This window comes from Dama dama, chromosome 1, assembly GCF_033118175.1.
Source record: "Dama dama isolate Ldn47 chromosome 1, ASM3311817v1, whole genome shotgun sequence".
NCBI classification, from domain to species: domain Eukaryota; kingdom Metazoa; phylum Chordata; class Mammalia; order Artiodactyla; family Cervidae; genus Dama; species Dama dama.
Window position 1 is genome coordinate 29,286,161 of NC_083681.1, and position 19,397 is coordinate 29,305,557.

Genomic DNA, 19,397 nt, shown 5'->3' on the forward strand with positions numbered 1-19,397 from the left:
CCGGCTGGCTGTGTCACCTGGACACGCCACTGCCTTTCTCAGGACCTCAGTCTCTTTGTGAAAATTAAGGACTGTCTATTTTGCTCCCTATTTTGGCCTTCACTGCTCAAGCCTTCTGTGAGTCTGTGAGGGGTGGTGGTCCTGGGGACAGTGGATTAAGACAAAGAGCTCAATTCCCAAGCCGAGGGCGGCCCACACCGCCTCCGGCGCCCTCCTTGTTCATTTCAAACTCTGCGGACTTGGTCTCCCGGGCCAATCTCCCCCTCTTCCCTTGGATGCTCAAAAACTCAGATGAGGAAATGGACAGTAGGTGGTGCCATGATCCCACCATCCCATCCAGCCTCAGAGCCGCCTCTCCGCTTCTCACAGAGGGAGGGGAGGGAAAGGGAAGGCAGGCTCCTTCCAGAGGGCAAAAACTGCCCGAGGCGGCAGCATGCAGTGCTGTCTGGGGGCCAGGGGCATCAGGAAGTCAGGGACTGGTGGGAGGGGCCAGTCTGACCCCATCTCGGGTTGAAGTTGTCCCCCTGTCCATTCTGGTAGGGTGGAGGCCTACCGGAATGGACAGGGGGCTGAGGGAAACAGTTAACAAAGGCCCCACCCTCACTGTTCATTCTCTGGCCTCTGGCCCTGAAATTAACCAAGCCAGGAAGGAAAGAGGTGGATGAGATTAGGTCTAACTGAGGCCCCCTGGCCCCAAGAGTGAAAAGGGCATGGCTGGAGCTTGGCAACCACAGTTGGGGGTGGGGGATGGGGAGAGAGCATGTGCTAAGACTCACCGCCCGCTGCCCCACCAAGACCCCTAGACCCACCCATCCTGGCACGCTGGTGCACGTGGGGAAATATGGGCAGAGCACATAATGTGCCCACAAACAACTAAAACACGGGCAGCCCAGGGCAGGGCCTCAGCGACTCCCACTGGAGAGCTCCAACAGCCACACTCAGGGCCCCCGGGCGACCCAAGGGCTTTGAACCTGTGACCTTTGGCCTTACCGGCTTGCTCTTTGCCTGGCATTGGGAAGGCAGGCTGAGACCTCTATCCCAGGGGCTCTTGGCAATTTGGGGGGTGAGGAGGGGCCTGGAGATGATGATACTGAACTTCTTACTTTCACAGGCGTGGGCATGTGAGCGAATAATGGAAAAGCCAGAGACCAGGCTGTATTGACTCCAGCTTGGAGGAGCGGATGGTGGCCATTACAGGAGAGAAGGAGCGAGGGAGGAGGCCAGGGAAGGACCCGTCTCCAAGGCCAGCTTTATTATTAACACGGGGCAGAAGGAGGTGATGCCCACCCAGGGGTCACGTGGAGCCCGAAGCTTCCTTCAGCCCCAGGGCTTGGCAGTGCTGGGACAGAGGTCTAAAGCTCAGGAAAGACTTCCAGGCAGCCTCAGTGCAAGGGTGGGCACAGCTGGCTCTGCAAACAGAAAGGCAGGATAGGGGCTGTGAGCAGGGCTGCAGAGGCTAAGACTTCCGTTTCATCCCTTTTTCACCTTACCTTCCTCTGGCGCATCTTGGCAGCCTCCCTTGGTCACACATACTACGGCATATTTTTTTCTGGTTTTTTTTGGCCATCACTTTAAAAAGGTGGGAATAGAGACCCAGACATAGAGAACAGATATGGGGACACAAGTGGGACGGAGGGGGCGGGATGAGCCAAGAGAGTAGGGTTGACATATACACAGTACCATGGGCAAAGTAGGTAGACAGCAGGAAGCTGCTATAGGGCACCAGGAGCTCATTCGGGGCTCGGTGATCACCTAGAGGGGTGGGATGGGGGTGGGCGTGGAAGGGAGTCTCAAGAGGTGGGGGGGATATATGTATACTTATGGCTGATTCATGCTGGTGTACAGAAACTAACATATTGTAAAGCAATTATACTCTAATAAAAAAAAATTTTTTTAACCAACAAGGAAAAGAACCACATGAGTGTGACAGACACCTGACTGATGGATGAAAGATCTTGACATTTTTCCCAGCCAAGTCCTTAACTTTTCCTTATTATCCAGAGCCACTGCCTGCTCCTCGCAAACCTACCTCTCCTTAGAGCTCATCTTCAGGAATTTGCCTGGGATGGAGGAAAGCAGACAGGTAAGAAAAGGTAGTGGGGTGGAAGGGGCAGGGATTCAGGGCTCCTGATGGGGGACCCTCCTCACAAGCCTGAGAGACCAAACCCTCCGCTGGCCCCTCCCACCCCTCCCTGCCCACCCCCATCAGTCACCCAGGCCGGCACTCACCGGTGCTTCTTTTTGGCCCCACAGCGGAATCTTTTGCCTTAAAGAGAGAAACGAGGTGAGTTTGCCAAGGAGACCCTCTCTACCCTGGAGGCCTCAGCTCCGTAGCCCCTCCTCCCTCCTTCCTGCCAGCGCTGCCCTGTGTCCGCCTCGGAGACCACAACTGTCTGTCTCTCTTTATATATGGCTGGACCATAAGTGTCCAGAAGTCCAAGTCAGCCAGCTGGGCAGTCAGCAAACATTATTGTGGCGGCTCCGTGGTGGACTGTGTGTGTGTCTGTGTTGGTCGCTCAGGTGTGTCTGACTCTTTGCGACCCCACAGGCTGTAGCCCACCAGGCTCCTCTGTCCATGGAATTCTCCAGGCAAGAATACTGGAGTGGGTGGCCATTTCCTTCTCCAGAGGAGCTTCCCAACCCAGGGATCGAACCCTGGTCTCCTGCATTGCGGGCAGACTCTGCCGTTTGAGCTACAGGGAAGTCCGTGGTGGGCGGTGAGCACTATAGGAAAGGTGGTGGGCGTGCAGAAGCTGCTCGAGAACAGCAGGACGTCCAGGGCCAAGAGTCTTGCTCGCGCCCATCCACCTCCGCCACTGCGAGCTCAGCCACAATACAGCAGGGCCCTCAGGGAACCTCCAGGGGAATGGGGAGGCTGGCCCTGTCTGCAGACTGGAGCCATCGGGGCGGGGTGAGGGGGGCACCATCTAACGCGCCCATTAGAATCCCAGGACTTGGAAGTGGCAGTGCTACATTCTCCATCTTCTTCTCACCGGCGTGTTTCTGAGTATTTTTCTCCCGGTTGCACCAGTCCGCAAGCATTTATTAAGCCCCTGCTGTGTGCCTTTTGGGGCCAGGGTAAGGCAAGGAGCTTTCTCTCCCCTAGAACACCCCACACCTACACTGATTCCTTCTAAGTGCTCCCTTGGCTGCCGCGTCTTTGACTGCCAGCCCTAAGCTTGTGGGACAAGTGGGATCATCCCTATTTAACAGATGAGCAAACAAAGGCCCAGGGAGTAAGGGATCCACAGTAAACTAGCGGGGAGCCTAAGGCCTTGGGCTGCCAGGGGTGCTTGCCTTCCCGCAGCAGGCCGGGGTTGGGGTGAGGTGCTATGGAACCCACTCTGCTTCTGATCTGGCCGCGGAACCTCGGGCAGGTTGCTGCACCTACCACTGCGGGTCTGGTTTTTCATTTGGAAAGCGGCGACAGTGGCGGCCATCCCTCAGTTTGTTCAGAGGATTAAATGGGCCAAGAAAGCGCTCAGTTTGGGGGGAGGGAGTGTCCAGTGGAGGCTGGCTCCCTCCCTTCCCCTGCCCCAAGGGCACTGGAGCCTCCCCGGGCCAGCAGGAGCCGGTTCGCCATCTCGGCGGCACCCCTCGGGTCCACTAGAGGGCGCACTCGAGGAAAAGGGCACCTCCTGGGGGGTCTGCGGACCACGAGCCGGTCTGCATCAGGGTGTCCGTCGGTTCTCACAGCCTCCGTGGGAGAGGCGAGGGCGCCCGGGAGGCAGTTGAGAGGGCTCTCCCCTCCCCACCCGGGAAGCCAGTGTGCTCAGCGGCTTTGAGGAGCTGGGCCCCCCTCAGCAACCCCTTCTACAGGAAGTCCCCACTTACTGAGGATGATGACGAGCCCCACGATGAAGGCCAGGGCGGCGAAGATCAGGCCCCCATTGCGGACGGTCTCGTAGTCTGGGGAAGGAGAGGACGGGGAGGTGGGATGGGTGACCCCAGACCCTCCCCCCAGCCCCACAGTAATAACTCGGGAAGATGGGGGCACATGACCCAGGGCTGGGAGAGGCCAGGAACTGTGGATGCCTGGTGGTGGTGAGGGGGGGTGGTCACTTAGGAAGGGTGGGAGGAGGGGCCCTCCAGACTCACCGTAGTAGAATGGGTCCACGTTCTCCTTGGGGCTGCCACCTGAGGAGAGAGCCAGAGGGGGGGTTGGGGATAAGCCGCAGAAACAGGGGGACTCCCGCACTTCCAGTCCCAGCACCCCCAGAGGTCCGGGGGGGGGGGGGGGGCAGGGGAAGCTGCTGGAGGGACATTCCAGGAGCAGGGCCTGACCACGCCACTGCCGGTGGTGACAGCATCTGCCCTCGGTGGCTCCCTTCGGTCAGCAGAGACCCACCGTGCCTGGCGGTGGGGTGGGGCTGGCACTTCTGGGAGGCCACAGAAGCATCTTCCATAAGCCTCAGCAGCAACCTCCCTTCATTTGACTAATCAGCCACAAGGTATTGGGTTTTTCCATAACATCTTACAGAAAAATCCAAACGAACTTTTTGGGCAACCAATACTTGGTGAATATTTGTGAAGTGAACCAATGAATAAATAAATAGAAGCTTAATATTCACCAAACAGGAGGCAACCAAGGCCCAGTCTGAAGACTTCTCTAAAGTTCCCGTAAAAGTTGGAGGCAGAAATGAGTCTTGGACCCGTTTCTAGATCCTTCTCTCCTACATTGCTATCCTTAGGGGAAAGCAAATTTATTTCAGAAACAGTATATTGTCATGTGGCAGACCAAGGCTAACGAAGCAGTAGCTCATTTAACCACTTTAACAATCCTGTGAGGCATTGATATTATTCCAATATCATCCATGAGACGATGGAGGCACAGAGGGGTTAAGCAACTCACTCAGTCACACAGCTAGAAAAGGGCAGAGTTGGGAATGAACCCAGGCCATTGGTGGTTAAAAATCGAGGTGCTTCACCCCTTTGCTGTGCTGCCTCTCATATGGTCAGGAGGAAGGAGACATTTCAAGACCAGGAGGTCCCATCCAGGCTCCAGCCCCCAGCAGAGGTCATGGCTCTGCCCTTCCACCCTATAACCTGAGCGCACTTGCTGTTCGGCAGCTGGAGGGCGCCCGGCCAGAGCTCTTCTGTCCTGTCTCGTGGCAGCCCCTCTTCTCCGCCCTGCTGAGCCCCTTCTTGGTGCTAGGGAAGCGGTGCCCAAGGTCAAAGGAACGCGCCAGTTCTCACCTCCCAGGCTGTGCTGGACTGGGCCCTGGGCGGTGGGGTCCAGCTTGGGTGGGTGGCCAGGGGAGTTCGGGCCAGGAGGGGTCCACTGAAGGGTCTGAGGGGGCCCCGGGCACCTGTCCCCACGCGGAAGGCCTCTGAGGTTGTCTCCCCAGTTTCAGTTCAAGTCTTGCTCAAGGTCACACGGGCGTCAGTGTCAGAGCCATGGCGGGACTCACCACTCCCCTTGCCACTCCAGGAAACTGTCTCCTCCCTGACCACCTCATCTTGAGACATTGGGAGAGCCCACCCCACCCAAAGACCTCATCGTTTCTAAATCTGGCTCAGAGACCACTGCAGTCCACAGCGGGCTCACTAGATTCCAGACCCAATCGCCCTCATTCACAGGATGCCTTCTAGGCATTGTGTCCTGAACGTGGGGGCTCTCGCCCCAAAGCCAGCCTGAGAAGGCTGACCGGGGCCCGCTGCTGCCCTGCCTCACCTCCATCTACCTCCTGCTCTCAGTTTAGTCCAGAAGAGGCATGCTCACCACCCCCCATGCCCCAGCACCTCCTACTTGACATCCAAGCTTCCACCATTCAAGCTAGATTGTTTTGGCGTTAAGGTGAGGTCCTCTTTTAAAAGCAAATTTTCTTAAATAGGAGGCTGGCACGGTACGAGAGAGGGGTGCTGGGTGCTCTGGAAGGCAGGGATGCCAGGAGACGGAAGAGGGGGTCCTGCTCACCATCCAAAGACGGTCCAAGCACCTCTTGCTTCACACACACGCATGCACACCCACGCACGCACACACACACACATGCACACACACTCACCGTCATCTGTCAACTCTGCCATTTCCCCCACAGACCAGGCCCGTCCCCGCTGCCCTCTTTCCGCTGCCTCTGCTTCGGGGAGACTGCCCGGCTGTGGGGTGGCCGGAGATGGGGTGGGGGCATTAAACATTAACAGTGCCAGGTAATATTTACCCTGGTCACAAGAAAAGCCAGGGTGTGGACAGTGGGGCTCCCGCTGAGCGTGAGGAGGTGCAGGGGCAGTGGGGGCAGGGAGGAACTGGCCATCTTTCCAAACCCTCCCAAAGGAAATTTCCAGAGAGAAGGGCCATGGGGTCCACCCCGCAGGTGGAGGAGCCACAGCTGGGGCCGTGACAGTGGGGAAGCGAGGGTTTTGAAATAGATTCAGCGTGTACTACAGCTTGCGGGGGGCAAGGTCGGGGGTCCCACGGAGGCCCTTGACCCTAGCAGCTGCCCACATCTCCCACCACTGTGCAGGCTGCTGGTGCAGCTGGTGCCTGGCATTCGGGGCTTTCTTGAGGTGACCCCAGGGTGCCTGGCCCCTCAGAGCCCACCTGAGCCCCCGCCCCGCTGCCCACTGCACTGTGCATGCTTCCAGGCCTTCATGCCCGGGAACGCCCTTTCCTTGGTACCTTTTTCCTCCATCCAGGCCACATCTAACAGCTCACACCTCGGTCAGAAGGGCTCCAGTCATCCCTCACTAATCCCTGTGTCCCTGTAGCCTCTGGCACGTCCTTCTCCAGCCGTGAAGCCCAGCTTCCGTGCCAGTCCCCACGTTACGCCACAGGCTCCTTTGGGAAGGGGCCAAGCCAGACCACGGAGAGAGCGCCTTGCTTTTATGATTTGAAAAGCATGTTTCTAACTGTTATTTCCTGGTACTTTGTGTTATTTCCCCATTTTATACACGAGGCACCTGAGGCACAGAGAGGGTAGGACCCTGGCTCAAGGGCACACAGCTGGTGAGAGGCAAGGTGAAGACCCACCTCCAGGCCCTCGCTTTGGGGGGCAGGGACTCCTCCCTCTACTGTGGCCCCGTTCACACTTCGGACCCCGGTGCTAGGTCCCCCATGGATGCTCATGTTCCTGGCTGAGTTCTAATCAATCAGATTGGCTTCCAGAAGAGGCTGATGCTCAACTATAGCCAAAAGGCCAAGGTCAGAGGTCATTGTCCACCAAGGGCAGGTTAGTCCTTCAAAAGGACTCCACCTATTAATCCTCTTGGAGCAGTGACAGGGGATCAAGGTCTGAGTTCACTTCCTGGCTCCTCCACTTGCTAAGTATACGACCCCTGTCAAGTTACTTAATCTCTGTGTGCCTCAGTTTCCTCATCTGTAAAATGGGTGGTTGTGAGGAGAAAGTGAGATAATGCAGCAAAGGGCGTGGTGGGGGCCCTGGTACACGGTAAGTGTCATTATTGTTACTGTTATACACTGTCACACCAAGAAAGCCACCCACTTTCCAGCAAAATGAACATGGGAGTGAGATGGAAAGATAGACTGTCACGGCCTGCAGACCAGAAGCTGAGATACCCATTCATCTCTTTGGCTTCCAAGGTCAAATGATGGAAATTCATGAAAACACAACAGAGCTCACATTTGGTAGGCGCTGAGCACGTGTCAGGCTCTTGCACACACTGTCCTGTTAATTCCATGTTTGCTCTAATCCACGGGTAAAGAAACTGATCTGGTCATTGCCCCCACAAGGACCCCTGGAGGTCTCCCAGGCAGTGCCTTGATCCCCACTGGACAGCCAAGGAAGACTGAGCAGGGAGATTGAGCGACTTGCCTGAAACATCCAGTCAGGGACAAATCCAGGGCTAGAAAGCCAGACCCCATGACTGTGCTCCCCAAACTCCCGGGGCTCTCCACACAGACACTGATGCCCCGTTATTACACATTATCTTGCTCCCTTAGTACATTTTGCCTATCTTTGTAAGCTACCGTGGATTCTTTCTGGAGTATAAAAATAGGTGGAAAGTTCATAGATAGATAAATAGATCAATGGTTATGATAGATGATAGGTAGATAGAGAGGCAGGAGATAAAAGAGAAATAGGGAGCACATCAATAGCTGCAACAGCAAATCAATAGCTACATCTACAATACTTACATTTTTAACTATGTGTGCATGACACCCTCCTAAAGACTTTACAAAAACCAACCCATTTAATCATCACAACAACTTGATGAGGCAAGGGAGGCATTATTATTACCCCCATTTTGTAGATGAAGGCACAGAGAAGTCAAATAACTTCCCAGAGATCAGGCAGCTAGGAAGTGGGAGAACCCAGCTCTGAAGCTAGCAGTCCAGCTTCAGAGTTCCTACAACTGGACAGACGGATGACCGACTCAGAATGAGGGCTGTGGGACAAGTTGCCTTCCCAGCTCTTGATGGCTCAGAGATGCTGGGGGCAGAGAGGACAGCACGCCCAGGACCCCAGAAGGAGATGCGCTCGTCTAGAAATCCTGCCTCTCCCCATTGCTGCTTTCCCTATCCTCCTGGGGAGCTGGGGGTGCTCTTGAAAGTGATGGGGTGGACACTTGAGTCCAGGATGGTGGGGGCAGGCGGGATTCGGGGCACTCACCCAGGTACCACCTGTCCATAGCAGGAGCTGCTGGCTGTGTCTTCAGAGGAAGAGTGGTGAGGTGCTAGTGACCCAGGGCCTGAATGCAAAGAGCCGCCCTCCCTCTCTTCACAGCCCAGCCGAGCCCACGGGCAGGCAGAGACAAAGGCAGGGAGGAGGGGTTGGCAACGCAGCCCTCACCTCGTGCTGCCTGCCGGCCCGCCGGGGCGGGCTGGGCTGGGCTCCAGGTGAGAGGGGGGCAGATTCTCTGACCTCCAAGAGCACCTGAGGAAGGGGGGAAGCTGTGAGTGTCCACAAACAAACCGCAGCCCCCACACTGGGGTGAGATGCCTCCGTGTAGCCCGGGGCGCCTGCAAAGGTCACCAGGAGCCAGGAAGTCACTGGCTGGGGCCACAGCCTGTGGAATCAGAGTCCCTGATCTTCCCCTGTCCCTGGGCTGGGGGCATCTGAGAGAGACACTCAGGGCCACGCGGGGGTCCCCCCAAACCTTTCCCCAGTGACACCTTCTTCCTCCAGCTCAGGTGGCCTTGGCCCTGATGTATGCGGCCTCAAGGATCTGTTCTGGAGCCCGGAGTCCCCTGAGACTGGACAGGACGGTGGGCAGCCCCTTGGAAGCTGCCCCAGGTGGGAGGGAGTGCTTTCTGGCCATGGCGCTGGGCCCAGGGCACCGTCTGCAGCCTCCTGTGTCTCCCCGGGAGCCGGGCGGAGATGGGGAGCAGCTGGGGCTGCAAGGAGGAGCGGGTGTGGAACCTGGGCTTCCTCGGCTGGGGCCCCTCACTTGGCCCCCAGGGTCTGAGCTCTGGCTGTGAGGTCAGACCCACCTGTCTCTGGAGACACCAGCGGCTTAAGGAGGCCCCGGAGGGATGCCGGTTGGTCCCGCAGGGTGAGGGCGGCCGGAAGACAGCACTTCTAGTGGGAGGGCCCATGTCCCAGCTGGAGCCAGGAGCCACCCAGGGGAACCGGAGGGCAAACCATGTCCCCCCTGCCCCGGCTCAGCAAGGCCTGTTCTCTGGCCACTGCGGCCCCCGTCCGGGCCTGGAGGGAGGCTGCAGCAAGCAGTCTGTGAGGCTCACTGGGGACCATGGCTCCTCTGGGCTCCTCTGAGCAGCAGGGTCTGTGAGGTGCGGGTCTGGCCTGGGCTCTGGTCAGATGACACCCACCGCTCTGTTCCTCCTTAGCAACACTTCCTGCCCCAAGGGGATGACTGATGTACCCTCAGAGAGCCACCCAGGCTGGAACCTGGGGGGAGTTGTCTGGCTGGTATGAGATCTGTCCTGGGGAGCCACTGCCTCTGGGCTCCTTCCCCTTTTCCCCACCACCCAGAAGGCTGCCCAGGGGCCCAGCTGCTCACCAGATGTCCTCCCCCAACCCCCTGCCACCACCCCACCCCGGTCACATGCTGCCAGTGGAAAGCTGCATGCTCACAGCCCAGAGCCAAAGAGCAGACATCCCCTAGGCTGGGAACTTGGATAAACTCCTGAATCTCAGGACCAGATAGGCCTTTAGAGGTTGCCTGGTGCAGACTTATCAGTGACCCTGAAAGAAAGGAGAGATGTCAGCCAGGACGGCTCCCACCCCCCGCCCCTACCACCCCTCCACACACACTCTCTGTCTCACACACACACACTCCCAGACACGAACACTGAAGAACGGCATCTCCATCCCACATGGAGACCCTGAGCCCCGTGTCACTGATTAACCAGAAAGAGCTTCCAAGGTCATCCCACCCAACTCCCTCACTTTACCAAGGGCTCACTCTCCTGCTCACACCCTCTGAGGACTGTGCATGCTCAGTTACCCAGTTGTGTCCAACTTGTTGTGACCCCCTTGACTGTAGCCTGCCAGGCTCCTCTGTCCATGGAATTTTCCAGGCAAGAATACTGGAATGGGTTGCCATTTCCTCCTCCAGGGGATCTTCCCAACACAGAGGCTGAACCCATGTATTCTGTGTCTCCTGCATTGCAGGTGATTCTTTACCGCTGAGCCATTGGGGGACCCTTAAGTAAAAGCCAAAACCCTACTTGTATTATAGAAGCGCTTCTGCATCTGACCCCAGTGACCCCTCCAGTCTTGTCTCTAATGACTTCCCTGCCCCCTCTCTCTGTTCCAGCCATACTGCTCTCCTTGATGATCCTCTGACCCTCCAGACACACTCCTGCCTCAGGACCTTTGCACCTGCTATTCTCTCTTCCTGAAGACACTTCTTCCAGAAAACTCCTTGGCTGAACTTGCTCAGGCAATGTCCCTTCCTTGCATCCTAGCCTATAATTTACACACCTACTCTGTAGTATTTCAAATTGCTTCTTAGCCTTATTATATTTTTATAGCATTATTACAGCAGATAAATTCTTTATTTCCCTTAAGTTGCTTCTCACTTCTCTCTCAACTAAAACTAAATTCCAGGAGAGCAGGGATTTTTGTTTGCTGTGCTCATTCCTAGATCTCCAGTGCCAGAGGGGCCTGGCTCTGGGTGTACCCCCAGTTTTGTTAAATGAATGAATTGGTTCCAGAAGTGAAATAATTTTGCCAGTGACACAGGCAGACTCACAGTGTGCCTAATGCAACCTCTTCTCATGACTTACCTGCTCTCTGATAAGTAGCAAGAACTAGTTTGTCCCCACAGAGAGACAGTGGGTGGCAGCACCCCCATCCCCTGTCAATAGCTCCTCTAGAGTCCTTCCTGGGGAGTGCCCCACCCCTGCCCCTCAACTCCCCTCCTGCGCTTCACTTGGAGCCCTGCAGAAATTTTCATAAAAGTATTCGCCTTGTGCATTCAGGGGAAGCCAGATGTTATAAGTTAAGGGGGTCCTGCCCCTCTCCCCTCACTCTCACCCAGCCCTTCCTTGTCCTGATTGAGCTCATCAGCCTAGCTGACACTGAGACACCCTACATTCTTCCAGGGAGATGTTGGCTCCTTCAACCTGGACCATGGCCCACCCCCACCCCCCAGAGAGAAGCCCAAGGGAGCCTCTCCCCATATTTGTCTCTTCAGGAAGGTCAGGGGTCCCTGCAGGCACATGCACCCACACTTAAATCCTGTGTATCCTTCTCCGATCTGCAAAAATGGGATGATAGCACCTACCTTGCAGGGCTGTCACAGGAATAGAGGTGATGTAGGTGGAAGTCCTGGCCAAGAGGTTCCTAATAAGTGCCACCTTCACTACCTTCACCCTAACCGGGCCTCCAGGAGACAAGGACACTCAAAGTTAATCTCTTCCCCAGACTGTCCCCAGCAGGGTGATCTTTAAACTGGGCTCTTGGGGCACATTTCTGCCTATGACCCTCAGCATGATCTCTGCCAGCCGACCACCCATCCAGCATCCCGAAACTTTCCTTCCTCCCCCAACACCCCGCACAACATGGCTGTTCCCTGCTAGCATCTGTTCCCTTTTCTTGTTCTTCCAGTCTCTTCTGGGATATGGGGGCAACTGAGATGGGAACACAATTCTTTCATCCAAAGACTATAATGCAAAGACCTCCCCCCAACCCCTCTTCTCTTATCTGTTGTTCCAGGCTGGAGCCAAAGAGGGGCACACTCTGCAGTTTTCCCCAAGACCCAGAAATCAAGGAGACGTTGAGAGGTGTCCCCAACTCCCAGAGCCCGCCTTCAGCACTAGCCCGTCCAAAGGGACAGTGTCCTCAGCTGGTGTGCCTCAGCCTGCCCTGGCCTCCCTGGCAGGCCTCCTTCTTCCCCCGACTCCTCAGCCTCGGGCAGCCGTCTGGGGTGGTCAGGGTTGGGCTGGTGGGTGAAGAGTTGAGAGGCTGGGACATCGCCTGAGCCTTGTCTCCAGCATTGAGGCAAAGGCCCTCATTGCCAGCCTCCCTGAGATGGGCTCCTCCAGATCCACCAGCCCTGGACCTGCAGGCTGCGTGGCAGCGGGCACAGCTTTGGACTCCAAGCCCACCAGTCCTCCTGGTGGTGGTTTGCAGTTGGAGAGAAGCCAGGAGTCCCTAGAAAGTCCGATTCCTGGCTCAGGTCCATCCTCAGCTGCGTGGCATGTGTGGTCACCTGGCAAGGAATGCGGTGGCTCTCGGGCCACAACTGTGCTGCCCAGAGGTCCCAAACCCCAGGGAACTCTGTCTCCTGCTGTGGCTGTGGATGCCAGGGTGACTGGGGTCTTATAAGGCAGGGCTGGGAGGAGGTGGGCCCTGGAGGGTCCATTCCTTAACAGTTGGCATCAAGATGGCCTGAGCTGTGGGGCACACAGGTCCTGGGAGCTGCCAAGGGGCAATGTACTCAGAGTCAAGGTCACCCAGGCCTTTCTGCTCCCTGAGCAGGCAGGAGCTGGGGACGTCCTTTTCGGTTTCCACAGCTGGTGACAAGGGCAAACCCATTTGACCCACCTCTCCCGCCGTGAATACCCTGGAGAGAAATACATTCTTGACTTTTCTAAGAACTCGCGTCTGGGCTTGAACTAGAACAGAGGCTTTTTCTCTCCAGTAGCAGACATTCTCCTTCCAGTAACCACATTCCTCCTTATCTCTGAAAAGTAGCTCCAAGCTCACCACCTCCAGGAAGACCACCAGGAGCAAACCCGCCCCCTGCTGTTCCTACCCTTCCTCTATGACCTTCTGGATTCCACTGCCATGGCCCAAATAGCTCTCATCTGGCTTTGTAATCATCTTTGTCTTTGACTTCAGAGCCTACCAAGTCTGTCCTGGCTTCTTCGCGCACACAGATTACAAGGTCTGGAATCTGGCCCCATCTCTGCTCACTTGGTAGCGATTCCATCCATTTTATCCTTCTCAACAGTTCTAAAGGACTCTTGACTCTTTGCCTCATTCATCCCACTCATCCAAGCAGGTTTTGTGAGACTCCTGGAGAAGGAAACTCTCACTGTATGTAGGTAAGTTAGAACCTGAACCCCAGTCTACAGGACAGAAAGGGAACCCTGCTATCACAAAAAGAGCACAAAGGACCTGAATGGTAATGCAAATATTAATAATGTCGGCCAAAAGAAACGTTGCCTGCCATTTCAGTAAAGAATGTTGCCCTCCTTCAAACCAGCAGCCACTGTTGATGAGAGTGCACCCTGGGGGAATTCAGGGCGGAGAAAAACAGGGCATTGGCCCTAGATAGCTAAAATGCACATCAAAGGAATAATTTCAATAAGCCCAGAATCTTGCATCTTCCCATACATAGAAAGGCACTAAGATCCTTAACTTTGGATGCCTGGCTTTTATGATTAGCAGTAATCTTTTCATGCTTAGCTACTTTTTTTTTTTTTCTTCAGTAGAAACTCCTATATATCCCGGTTTCTCCCTTACCTGTTGGGAACATTTCCTCAGAGCTACCTGAGAGGCCATCTCCCAGACTACTGCTGCTGCTGCTAAGTCGCTTCAGTCGTGTCCGACTCTGTGCAACCCCATAGACGGCAGCCCACCAGGCTCCCCCATCCCTGAGATTCTCCAGGCAAGAATACTGTAGTGGGTTGCCATTTCCTTCTCCAATGCATGAAAGTGAAAAGTGAAAGTGAAGTCGCTCAGTCATGTCTGACTCTTAGCGACCCCATGGACTGCAGCCTACAAGGCTCCTCCGTCCATAGGATTTTCCAGGCAAGAGAACCGGAGTGGGGTGCCATTGCCTTCTCCCTCCCAGACTACAGTCCTCAGTAATTTTTCATTGTTGTTCAGTCGCTAAGTTGTGTCTGAATGTGACCCCATGGACTACAGCACATCAGGCTTCCCTGTCCTTCCCTATCTCCTGGAGTTTGCTCAAATTCATGTCCATTGAGTCAGAGATGCCATCCAACCATCTCATCCTCTGTCTCCCCCTTCTCCTCCTGCCCTCAATCTTTCCCGACATCAGGGTCTTTTCCAATGAGTCGGCTCTTCGCATCAGGTGGCCCAAGGATTGGAACTTCAGCTTCAGCATCAGTCCTTCCAATGAATATTCACGGTTGATTTCCTTTAGGATTGGCTGATTTGATCTTGCTGTCCAAAGGACTCTCAAGAGTCTTCTCCAGCACCGCAGTTCGAAAACATCAATTCTCTGGGGCTCAGCCTACTTTATGGTCCAACTCTCACATCTGTACATTACTAGAAGAACCATAGCTTTGACTATATGGACCTTTGTTGGCAAAATGATGGCTTTTTAATAGTCCTCAATAATATCCCCAAATAAAACATAATCCTCAGCTTTTAGGTTGTACGCTTTTTTTCAGTTGACAATAACATAATATCTACATGTAAAATTTTCAGTATCTTTATGTCCATTGTCTCACTTTGACCCTGTGAGGTAACAGGAAAGATACTGATGGACCCATTGTGCAGTTGAGGAAACCAAGACTCCTGAGACTACACAGGAGCCCATGACTAGGAAGGACTTCATTTTGCAGAGACAGAAACTGACAAAGATGCTGGGCTCTGGCCCAGATCACACAGCTGGAGGGAACACAAGGAGTGTCCTGAGCCTTTTTCAGTTCCAGCAGACACTGGCTGGGAGGCAGGAATCCACTCTTCTGGATGGAGCAGGGGGCCCACCGCCTGGCAGCCCCTACCACTGCGAGTCCTTCAGGACACCCGATCGCAGCATCACCTGCTCTGCCATCACTGCCTTGGCCGGTGCCCTGCTATTGTGCAACTAGGCACGGGGCTGGGGCTGGCTCCATAAAATCAACAGCCGGTTGGCTTGATCTGGCTGATTCTGCCCCCCTGGAGTTCAACTGTGACAGCAATGAATCAGGCTAATGGTGAGAGGTAGCTGTTCTTTCTCTCCGTGGCCTGGAGACAGGTATTTCCAAGGCTCCTCCCCTGGCTCGGGCAAACACACCTGACCTCCCTGCACCCCCCCCCCCCCCGCCCCCTCACCCCGTCTCTCTCATGCTCTCTCCAGGCCAGGGTGAGGCAGAATAGCCAGGGACAAGGTGGGGTGAACCAGACGGAGCTGGACAGCTCTCTTACCACTCAGTTCTGCCAGCCACCCCTGCCAACCTCGGATCCCGGGGAGGGCAGAACTCTCCTCCCCACAGGAAGAGAAGGTGCCCGGTGACCTTGGGCTGTGCTTCAGCCTGGAGACCCCCTCACCCACCCCTCTCACCCTGCTGCTTGCACTCTGCCTCTGACTCTCTTCCAAGAACAACTTGGCAACTTCCAATCCACAACCTGCAAAAAAAAAAAGTGAAAGGGGAGGGCCACAGCCCGGGGTGGGGGTTGGGAGCAGGCAGGTTGACCTATTTTTATATGGTGCTAAATAGCATAAACAGCTCATGCAAATAGACTTGAAAATTGTTGGAGTGGAATTCAGCAGGAGGTGGGGAGCAGGGGGAGCGGCTGAGAGGTAGAAGGTGTAGGACAACTAAGATTTCTGCCTGAGACCCTTCTGGGAAATGGCACATCACGGCAGCTTTCCTGTTCAGTCCAGCTTTCCCATTCATTCCTTGTTATATTCAACCAAGTCACAAATATAAGCCATGTGCCCTAGAGGCTGAGTGGACAGACGAGGTCCTGCCTGCATGGAGTACGGGTCCAGAAGGAAGACATGCCTGGACTCTGGACTCCTCTCCCCTGGCCCACGCTCTCCAGCTAGACTGGCTCATCCATCCATTGGTTGGGGCATGAGGGGTCCTCAGTTCAGGCCTAGACACTTAGGTCATTCTGGGTAGGTTCTCAGAGCCCATATTGCCCAGAGGATTCTACCTGTTGGTCCTTTCCCTCGCCTTGAACACTTCCAGTGACAGGGAGCTTACTCCAGTCTTGGATCATCACAGCCTGGGAACTAAGGACTCACTCACGTGAGGCCGTTTTGCCTCCTGCTCACGTCCAGCTGATGGCCCTGGGTCCGCTCCCCTGAAGCACAGGGTCACACCGCCTTAGAGCTGCACGGGCCTGGCCTAGACCTTGGCTTTACCAGCAGCGGTGCAAACTCAGGTAGGTCCCACTGAGCCTCAGTTTCCTCATCTGTAAAATAGGGATGCCATCATATACAGCTGTGAGTTCTAAACCAGTTGGAACCCATGAAGCCCTCAGCCCAGGGATTGGCACATAAGTGCATGGTAAATGTTAGCTGCCTTCATTCAGTCATTCATTATTACTACTTTGATCATCAGTTTCTTTGTTCTTTGTGTCTTGCTTCCAGACCACTCACTTTCCACAGGACCCTCCTCAGAGGATTCAGCTAGTTGATGCCCCGAAGGGATCGCCAGGCTCCAGCTGCAGTCTTACCAGCCCAGACAATCCTCTTCCTCCGTCTGGATGCCAGCCTCCTGAAGAAGGAAGCCAGGCCATGTGTGTGCTGTGAAGAACTTTGGAGATAGCCAGCCTGCACCCAACGCCTAGCTCCTCCATCTGCCAGTCATGTGGCCCTAGACCTGTCACAGATTTATCAGAGAGGCCATAAAATGTGAATATCTAGCTCAGAGATCATGCCAGATCACCAGGAGGAAAAATAGGTAGGTGCTCAAGAGTCTGGCAGAGTAGAGAGAACCATCTTATGGTTTATGCTAGAGGTGAGAACTACTATTTTCTATTGTTAACATAATTATTATGAGAAAAATCAGAACCTCCCCATTGGACTTTCTTACACTGATTTTTATTGTTTCATGTTTTCTTTTCAATAATGAATGTGTGGAGAAAACCGCCAACTTATAAAAAAATTAATCTTATTTATTTGTTTTTTTATGGCGGTGCTGGGTCTTTGTTGCTGCACTCAAAGGCTTTCTTGAGTGGCGGTGAGCGGGGGCTCCTCTCCAGCGGCGATGCGCAGGCTTCTCGTTGTGGTGGCTTCTCTTGTTGCAGACTCAGGGTCTAGAGTATGCAGGCTTTAGTAGTTCTGGCACAGAGTTAGTTCCCCTACAGCATGTGGAATCTTCCTGGGCTAGGGATCAAACCCATGTCCCCTACATTGACAGGTGGCTTCTTAACCACTGGACCAGCCGGGAAGTCCCTCACCAACTTTTGTGCATCTGGGGCCTCTAAGGATCTTCATTCGGCCTTTCTCTGCAACCACCGCAAAGCCTACAAACTCCGTGACCCACAGTCAGAGTTCCACGATTGGTGGTCGTGAGCTTATGTATACAAAGTGTGACCAGAGCTGTTTCAACCACCGCCGTCTCTGGGTTGAGTGCGATCTCAACTATAAGCCTCAGTCTTTTCAAGGGCCTGGGGGCCTGAGGGTACAAGCAGAGCAGAAGCACAGGCATCACACATGTCCCAGGGGTGACCAGGGCGTGGCTGAACCCTGCAGTGCCTCAGGACCCCGCGCCTTGTGATTCTGCAGCTCCAAGCAACTCACAGAATCTAGACAGACTCTATGAAGATTTTCGGAGACTGTAAAGCGTTCCAGGCATTCTTATGTCTGAAGGAGACATAGTCCTTGCCCCCTAGGAACTGGGTCTCACAATAAAGACACACAAAACACTTGGAGGTGGGGGCCACACATGGATGACCTCCAAGGAAAACAGCCCAACAGCTGTGTTTGTTTGGCCAACAGTCCTTTTTTAAAAACTGAATTGGAATGTCTTTGGGAGGACACTCTAGGTGACCCCATGGCCCTATGCCCCATCTCTTGTGTCACTGCCAAAATGGACATTATCCACCTGGTCTCTACAGTAGGATCCAAGGCACAGAGTATTAAACACGAAGATACAAAGGCAGGAACCAGTGTGACTATGTGCACAGAGAAGAAGGGACTTACCTGCCTTAAGTCCAAGAAGGCTTCCCAGAGGAGGGGGTATGAGGGTTTAGAGAGAGATGAAAGGGTAAGGGCTTTGATCATAACCCAAGTAACTCACCCACACCCCTCTTTGTCAAGCTCTTAGGTATTGGCTCCAGAACTGACCAGAGGGACAGGTTAGAACCTCTTATTCCAGGCCAGCAAGCCCTCAGGACTCTCCTCTCTCCAGGACATGTAAGAGGCACGGGTCAGGCTATGGGGTGGAGCCCGAACCCCGTGACCTGGGGTGGAAGCAGGAGGAGGAGGGGGTACGGGCAAAGGAGGGGAGAGGAAGGGTGGCTAGAGAAGAAGCGGGGAGGAGCTAAGGGGTCAGGAAGCTGAAATAAAGAGCACCTGGCTGCCCTGCGGCGTCACTTCCTCCCTCTGACCAAGGACACCCTCCCTTTAGCCCTTCGAGCACCACAGGTCCTACAGAAATGCAGATTTCTGCACAGAAAGGAAAGCACCACAGAGCCACTAGGAAACAAGTGGTATTTTATTCCTTTTTGTCCTTGTTGAGGAGAGATCACGACACAGAGAACGGCAGTCCTGCTCACAGCGGCACGGTTTGGTCAGTTTCCACGACAACACGAGGGGCGGGAGGGGCGGGGTCTGCCTTTCCACTCTTTTCACCACCTGGGACCTCCTGCTGCTCCCCCTGCAGTGGGGCTGCCCGGAGCCCTGCCCGCTCCCTAACTTGGTGCCAGGCTAGCAGAGGGCGCGGGAGCCGGCGCTGCTGCCTGGCCAGCAGGGCGCAGACAGCGAAGCAGAGGACCCCTGCTCTTTCTCCATGCTGTCCCTCCCCAGAGCACAGGCTCCAGCCAATTGCATCCATTCAGCCATCACCTGCCAGAGCCCCAGTTCAGGGATGAGAGCCTGGGTCCAGCCAAGCTGGCTATAGATGGGAGTCTCTGGAGCAGGGAGGCTGGAGAAGGGCGTATGGTTCCAGAGCCCAGGGGGTTATTGCTGAGAAGATATGCAAGGGGCACATTTCCCCGGGGGCAGGGTAAGGCGGGGCATATGGGCACCAGGGACGGGGTTCAGCCACCTGAGGGCAAGGTGGGCTCATCAGCTCCTTGCTGGAACCTCCCGCTGCCAAGAGACCTCAGCACAGATTTGGTCCAGGGACAAGGACGGAAGCAAGGTTCTTACAAAAAGAGTGAAAAGTGGCCATGCAG

At 55.0% G+C, this 19,397-nt stretch overlaps 1 protein-coding gene across 1 annotated transcript; it reads right to left on the reverse strand.

Moving 5' to 3' along the window:
• Positions 1 to 1,237: 1,237 nt before the first annotated feature.
• Positions 1,238 to 8,720, reverse strand: FXYD2 (FXYD domain containing ion transport regulator 2). The gene is made up of 6 exons (XM_061145114.1): positions 8,568 to 8,720; positions 4,099 to 4,137; positions 3,835 to 3,909; positions 2,230 to 2,266; positions 2,030 to 2,060; positions 1,238 to 1,409 (listed from the first exon to the last, which is right to left on the reverse strand). Exons 1-5 carry the CDS (start codon positions 8,584 to 8,586, stop codon positions 2,036 to 2,038), a joined length of 195 nt encoding a protein of 64 aa, XP_061001097.1. The 5' UTR covers positions 8,587 to 8,720; the 3' UTR covers positions 1,238 to 1,409; positions 2,030 to 2,035.
• Between the last annotated feature and the right edge of the window lie 10,677 nt (positions 8,721 to 19,397).

Excerpts from the sequence above, each read along its gene's own strand:
- FXYD2 (XM_061145114.1), bottom strand. Across the intron at positions 3,910-4,098 it reads CGTGGACCCATTCTACTACG|ACTACGAGACCGTCCGCAAT; the intron begins GTGAGTCTGGAG and ends CTCCTTCCCCAG. Across the intron at positions 2,267-3,834 it reads GGGGCTCGTCATCATCCTCA|GCAAAAGATTCCGCTGTGGG; the intron begins GTAAGTGGGGAC and ends TCTCTCTTTAAG.